At 36.8% G+C, this 7,653-nt stretch overlaps 1 protein-coding gene across 1 annotated transcript in view; it reads right to left on the bottom strand.

The window, feature by feature from the left end:
• Positions 1 to 519: 519 nt before the first annotated feature.
• The window catches only part of LOC104079360 (putative ATP-dependent RNA helicase TDRD12), a gene marked incomplete at both ends in the record, with an annotated part of 29,471 nt that continues 22,337 nt past the window's right edge, over positions 520 to 7,653 (bottom strand). Inside the window, 3 exons of the mRNA XM_009581381.1 lie at positions 520 to 574; positions 1,625 to 1,746; positions 5,876 to 6,045. Coding sequence (XP_009579676.1) covers positions 520 to 574; positions 1,625 to 1,746; positions 5,876 to 6,045 — 347 coding nt within the window. The remainder of the gene's footprint in view (positions 575 to 1,624; positions 1,747 to 5,875; positions 6,046 to 7,653) is intronic.

The following is a 7,653-nucleotide window of genomic DNA, read 5'->3' as shown; positions in this document are numbered from 1 at the left end:
CCCTTCCCCCCACCCCCAACAAGAACAGAATCACATTAAGGGGAGAGACACAAAACCAATTCATCTCATTAAATACCAATACGCAGAGACAGAAGGGTAGGAGTTACAATTTAGACCTCAAATCGTCTTTGGTTAAAACATAATCCAGACAAGTGCAAGTCAGAGCTGGTATTTTATACCCATGGAGTGAGCTGAAAAATTGTTTGTTTTCATTCACTTCCTAGTACTATGGTGTCTAATCAAAGATTACATAATTTCAACAGATTGTATTGGCTTCCGGGAGTAAGCAAAAGAGCAATTTAAATTACTTAAGGGATTCACAAGATGATGTGTGTATATACATATATATCTAACTGCAACAGTAATCTCTCAAGCTCAATAGTGATATAACAGAATACTTCTACCTGTATTATACCTATTTACTCACAAAACAGATAATCTCAGTAAGGATGATTATCCTGTTTGGCAGTTCACATAAAAAAAGCAAGCATGGGAACAAATCACACTGAATTTTTGTACCATTTATGCTGATGCAGGGTAGAGTCTTCCACTTCCTTAGCTTGACCTACCCCATCTAAAAAGAAGAAATCCAAAAAGATATTTTATACTTATCTATATTATAGAAACCAGATACTTCCAGAATATGCCAGTACCATCATAAAAATAACCTGCTAGCAATCAAATTACTACTGCAAGACTATGTTTGGCATTTATATTGGGTATTTCCTATTTGGAAAGATTTCATGAAGTTAATAATTCAACTGAAGACTTTAACTAAAAAGAGTTGGTATAAAAAAAAATTAAAACCACCAAAAATGCTGTTTTCCAGGTCAGGTAAAGGTTTTTCCAGTTTCAATACATTATTTGAAACCTGAAACATGTCATTTTAGGTAACTGACTATGAGTTTCAGGGATGAAAACAACTAATATTGATGTTACCATCACAACTTGAAGCATGGCATTACAGTCAATCTACTATACCAGGGAAAAAAGCCTTCTATGATAAGCACTCCAGGATCTTATCTGACTTTTGTCTGCTGCAACTTTTTAATCACTCAGCTTTTATTACTCCAAACTCAAGTGCCAACTGCTGCCAGATCATCCTCTGTCCCCCTTCTATGAGTGACAAAGCCACGTGTTTTTAAGCCTCTATTGACTGAATACCACATCCTTGAGCATTAGATTAAAAAGGAAGAAAAAAAAAGCAGCCATTTTCTACCATCCTGAATCTCAGAAAAAAAAAAAAAAGCCTCCCAGAGAACAATGCTGTCATTTGCCTCATCTTTCAGCAGATTTCAACTTCCTTAAATCCTAAGGCCTTTGACAGCAAAATGCTTGTCCTCTCTACAGGAGAGATTTCCTGCTCACACATTGTATTCAGAGCTAAACAATTCTGAGTGTCTCAAGGACAGAATATTTCCCAAACAGTAATACAGACATAATAATATCTCTTACTCTCACAGCATCTCCAGGCTGCTAACGAAAGTATTTGTGGCTTATTGTAAATATTAGCTATATGGTTGCTATTCTGTATACTCAGAGAAGTCTGCATGTGGTAAAATGACTTCTAGGTTGACATCTAATTGAAGTTTTAAAATTTTTGGAAATTATGAAAAAGGTTTACCACATGGATGATTCCCAAAAGTCATGTTAGAAGAATTACAGGTTTCAGTAGAATTTTCTTGTATTGACATATTCTGTGGATCGGATGCATTCTCCGGACCAGCTGTATCTTCCTTTTTGCTTCTGAACGGAGAAAAAGGCATTTTTAAAAGAAATGGTTCAAATATGCTTAATATTTAAAGGATTCCTAATCATAGTTGGAAATCCTTTTGAAGTTAAGTTTTTCATTCTAATGTATAAAAAAATACACTAAAATGCACTTCTAGCAAACCATAAATTTCACTATAGGGTCACTGAACTTAGTAACTCAATAAGAAGCATTTATGCAGAAATCCAAGTTAGGAGAACATTTAAAATTCTGATGGTACCAGCATTTCCTCTTATAAAAAGAAGATTATAAAAAGCTATTGCCTTATTGTGTGTGACAGACCTAGATAAGAAAATTATTCCCTTTCATAAAGAATTCAGTAGGTTTGTGGGCTTTTTGGTCATATTTCACTCTGACTTGGAAAAAGTAAAAATTTCAGAATACTCAAAGTTCTTCACTTATTAGTAAGAGAGCCTTGGCTTTCCAGCTGTACAGTTAGGGGCTCACTAGCTGGACTCAAGATTCAGGAAACATCACAACAGAGTCAATCTACTTGAGAGCTTAGAGATAGGCACCACGACCCTCTGTTCTGCAACAGCCTAGGAAGTCTCCGTCAAAACATTATTGAGAAGAACACAGCACTGCATAATTTTTGAAACACTGAGTCATCTGTCCAAATAAAAAACACTTTCTTCCATTACCTCCAAACACCTAGTGGCATAAAAGGACTGAATCGAGTCTAGTAAGCCATCATATAATGCTTCACACTGCATAAGTAAACACTAACTTTTAAATTAATCCATATTGAAGATTTAGTATTAAATACCTATGCAGCCATCTTTATTCAGAACTGACACAGCTTACCTTAATTACTTTGAAGGTAAACTAGTAAGATTAAACCTTTAAAAAATGTGTATCATCTTTTCCAAATAATTCCAACTAAACAATTCTTTGAGGCTAGGTAAAATACAGCACAGCAAGTTCAATTTAACAGTATTTTTTAGAAACGATTTCTGAGTTATGGACTTAAAGGAATCAAACACTTTTTTAAAAGTCAAGTCTCCTATGATTTACTGAATAGCTTTGGAAAGCCGAAGTCTAAGAGAATCTAATCTTACCTTAAAGCAACCAAGGTTCTACAAAAACGTTTAATTATTCACGCGCCACACAGAAACCCTAAAACCAGCCACCAAGCAAGATAGTGACTCACAAGCTGAAGAAGGACTTGAAAGGTAGGGGGCTGAAAACTGGGCAAATAAGAGTATGAAGTTAGACAAAAGCTTTGTATACGAAGTCTGCAATGAAGCACCCGAAATCAACACAACCAACATGTAACTGCATATTCTGCAACAAGGAACAACTCCTGCAAAGAACCCCACTTTTCAGCCTATGCATAGTACCTCTCCAACTGTGGAAACACTTGCAACGAAGGACAGCCTGTGTTTCTCGAACACCATTAATCCAGAATGACTGGAGTACTTGCCAAGTCTTCATGGGAAGATATCCAAAGATCACGTAAAGAGACTGAAACACCTAGTGCTTTGATTGGGCATTTATTGAACAGTCAACAAGGTAGTAAAAAAGATAGATGCCTATGCATTAGAGGTGGGCCATGACCTCCTCCATTATCATCAAAAAGGGTGTGGAGAGAAGGCCCAGAGACAGAGTGACTTTATTCATAACTGATGGATTATCCGAAAGCAAGGATACTGCTTATATGGTATAGACCAAGTCATCCTGGAGATAAAGATTTGAGCCTTTTTCTTTCCAGGACAAAAATGTTTCTTAAGGCAATTAAGATTGAACTTGATCTTGCTGACAAGTGCTGTTTACAACATACAAAATTCTAGCTATGCCAAGCTTGCCTGAAAGGCTGTACAGCCTATATACACTAAGGTCCACTGGTTTAGAAGACTGTTAATATCTGTGGGAGGAGTAGAACACCACTTGCATTCTGCTCACAGAGGTAGTAAGATCCTTGCACTGCACTTGACAAACCACGAGCATTTAATTAACTAAAGAATCTTGCTGGCTTTTGAACTTAAAGAAGGAGATTGATGAACAATCACAAGAAGACTAGCACTCTATAGCAAGGACATATAATTGAAGTGAATGGCTGAGGCAAAAGAACAGAAAACTTACCCGCTATACTGAGTGCTGCTTGATGCACTAATGGGAGGTGGTTTGGGCTGCTGCTGTCAGGCAAGAGTAGGCAATTCGCCAAGTACTTCAGAGAAAAATGACTGTTTTCAAAATAGCATGGAAAGTAGCCTTTATCTTTGTGTTATTTTCTAAAAATCTTTCACTGGGCAGAAGCATTCTCTGATGCAATTATCATGACCAGAGAAAAGTAGGATGATGTAAGTATTATGGGTACCTGTTAAGTAATGAGCCATACTCATAGCCATGAAGGACAATAGGTAAGAGACTACCACATTGCACACACAAATCCTAAACAAAAAACAGATTAATACAGAATGCTTGACGAACTAGCACAGATTAAAGGGAGGCAAACTGATCTGCCACATACTAAGAAGTATAAATTTCTTTTATAAAATTTAAATCTGCAATGAAGCATCTGAAATCTGCATAACCAGCATGTAACTCTGCATATTGCACAACAGGGAGAAGATACTCCTGCAAAAAACACAAATGAAGTTACTCAGTCAACTTCACCTTACAGGAGCTCTTTGACTCTCCTTTATTTAACTAGTACCTTACTAAAAAAGACTGCAGTCAGTTCTGAATGTTTCAACAGTAGTATCAGGCTTAGTTAATCTGCAAAAAGTAATCCAAGCAGCTGCATTACAGATATTTGAGATGGAACTGTTGCACACAGCACCACGATAAAGTCGTCTGGTTTCTGGCATTACATGCTTTGGTGACCATTAGGAGGTTACCAACCTTCCTGTTCAGTAACAGCATGAAACAAGAAATACATTCAAAAAGGCTGTGCTCGAGGTAGCAGAAACCTCACAGCCCGAGAGTCCTCTGTGACGAATAAAACCAGAAGAAAAGCCTTCCAGGCATCAACAGTGCAAATGCTGTTCTCAAATACTGATTTTTAAGGTTATACAAAATATGGGAAAAACAAATCCTTTGGTTAAGATTAAACTCTGATACAGATCTAGGTAGAAATGCAGGAACCTCAATCTAAGATGGAAATGGACTTTGGAGGGGGTTAGGCTTCCTCATCTTGTTGACTGGCTAAGTCAGAGAAACAACAGCCTTAATTAACTTGCCCAACCCTGAGATAACACATGCAGTGCCCATGTTGGTATTTCAGGGACTTTTTTGTTTATGAAGCAATATTTGCTCCCTGAAAGAAAATATTTAAGATTTCTCTCTTCCTTGTAAATATTAAAAAAAACTTGGTTGGTCAGACGAAAGCATTTAAATTATCTTTTCAATGATGGCTCTCCCAACTGAAGAATAAGTGGCTAAACAAACTCCTGAACAAGGTGCCACACAGAGGCCAGAACAAAAAAGGTACAGATGTCTTGCTCATAAGCATTTTAAATCAAGGGTCCTAGAATCCGGCACAGACCGCAGCGAGATGTGCCCTTCCACCATACACAGTTGTAGGCGTTTACCACCACTCAGTTTATCAAAGTTTACCACCCCTCAATTGTAAAAGTTTACAAGGCAAGGAAAAAACACCATACAGTGCTGTTACTGCAAAACCCATCACGTAGCCATACGCATTAAATGTATGGCCCTAATCCTTCTAAAGTAAACTGTCTAAATTTTCCAGCTTGAACTCTGCAGTTGTACAAACACCAACAATATGCTCTACTGTACTGACTGATACTATTTACTGACTGGTAAGCATTCAAAAAAGCCACTGACCATAATAAAAGAAATTTTATTCAATTCAAATTCAAACAGAATTTGAATTCAGGACTCCATATTTTTAACATAAACTTGACTATCTGCATCAAATACTAGTTTAACATTTTCTAGAATTGATATTTTTCTTTCCATGATGTTTATGTGGCTAAAGAATAGTTAAAAGGAAAGCAGACATATCACAAACACTACTGTCTCTGTGTTTAAATGAAAATCATATTCAGTAATATTAATCATGAAAACATCCAGTTAAAATCAAATAATGGAATTTTTTCCTAGTAAAGTATATGCTGAAAAAAATTTGTAAACACTTACAAAGCCTCCAAGTTCTTTGCATGATTTAATACCTTCATGTGTCTGCACAACTTCTGAAGTTGTGTTACATGTTCTGGATTGTCAGTTCCCAGACCCGTAGACAGAATCTCAGATCGAACGTTGTATTCATTGACAGACATCTTCAAATCTGAAAGCCTGGTAACCTGGACCTTGAATTACAAAACATACTAAATGGAAACCATAGTTCATAAATGGTCTCTCCTCAATTCTAGGCTGTTCTTTAGGTAAAAATCCAAACATATCCCCATTTATTTATACCTGTAAGCAACTTGTTTTCTCTGATTTTCAAACGAGAACCTACCCATGTTTAATTGTTTTCAGAGCATCACCATCTTTTTCATTGTGATTATGGCTCAAGTAACTAGTAGCTAGTCCCATCCAACAGAACCAAGATGGTAATAAAGTAAATAATCCCAGCCTTGATTACACAAATTACAGCCAAAATACACACCACAGTTAGAATAACTTCTAGACCCAAACAACAATAAAACTGCTAGGGGGAGCATAGTAAGAAAAACCCTAAACGAAAACAAAAGCATAGAAATTGGAGAAAGGTTGGTACATGCCATATGGGAAAGGAAGCTACTAAGGGAGAACTACTTCCAGATCATTTTCTCTTTCCACTTTGTTTTTCAGCTGACTGAATGGCTGGATAGAAAACATAGCATGATACATTCCAAAGCACAGGAGTAACTTACTGTACTCTTTGGCAGGACCAAGCAGCCTCAAGAGGCACATCACGATCCTGAGATATAGGGAAGCCCTTCTGATGAACTTGTCCAGACCATAAAAAAAGAAAAAATTCCCTCAAGTTGTGAGCTACCTTTGATAACGATTCTTCACAGAACTCCTTGCTCATAAAATGAGGTTATTTCTTAACAGACATCAAAAATGCAACTAGCTTGTTCATGCCATTAGTAAAGGCTTAAAAGCCACCTGATTCTTTTGTCCTTTGATGTAACTGTCAGAATAGATTCCCGCCTTTCAAAAAAAATGCCTTTCAAATAAAACACAGCCCTAAGGCAATCTCCTATCTGCAAAGTTTTGGGAGAATAGGAGAATACTCAGAGGAAACATCATCACATGGATGACATGCTCTCTAACTTTTCCCTAGCTATCACCTTCCAGTCAGCTCTACCAACAGGAATACTTGGTCCGGGCCAGTACTGCCTTTCTTATGGGCCAGGGAACTGACAGAAGAACAATACAAACATGGCACTGACCATAAAATTTTAATTTTAGGAAAACCTAACAAGTCAACTCTGAGAGAACCAGTAAATTAAAGCACTTGCATCATGTCTGAGATTATGGCAATGAGAAGATATTAAAAAACAAAACCAAAAACTAAAACCCAACAACTTAGTATCTGAAAGGTCAGACACCCTTTATATCCAACTGATGGTGACACGTCCTCTTTTGAATGCTGACAGAAAGAAATTCAGTTTATGAAGAAAAACTCGCAACACTATGCATTAACACTCTGCAAGACCAAGAAGTCTTCTAGATGTCTAGTGTAAGTAAACTTATAAAAAAATTCAAGAACAAGAGCACCCTACTCTGATCAAGAAAACTAAGGAAAAGCACCTAAAAGTGTTTTTTAATTTGCAGAAAAACTCAGAATAAAATTAACTCTAAACTAGTGCAAGATCTATAAAAGACAGCAAAGACTTAGAAATACAAACAGAATAAATTAGGTCTAGTATAAGAGGTCTTAGATACCAGCAAACAGTCTTGGAGGATCAAAGTTTCATTCTTTC

Source organism: Fulmarus glacialis, unplaced genomic scaffold, assembly GCF_000690835.1.
Source record: "Fulmarus glacialis isolate BGI_N327 unplaced genomic scaffold, ASM69083v1 scaffold46637, whole genome shotgun sequence".
Lineage (NCBI taxonomy): Eukaryota > Metazoa > Chordata > Aves > Procellariiformes > Procellariidae > Fulmarus > Fulmarus glacialis.
The sequence above is the reverse complement of the archived record's forward strand: the minus strand, read 5'-3'. Positions and strand labels throughout refer to the sequence as shown.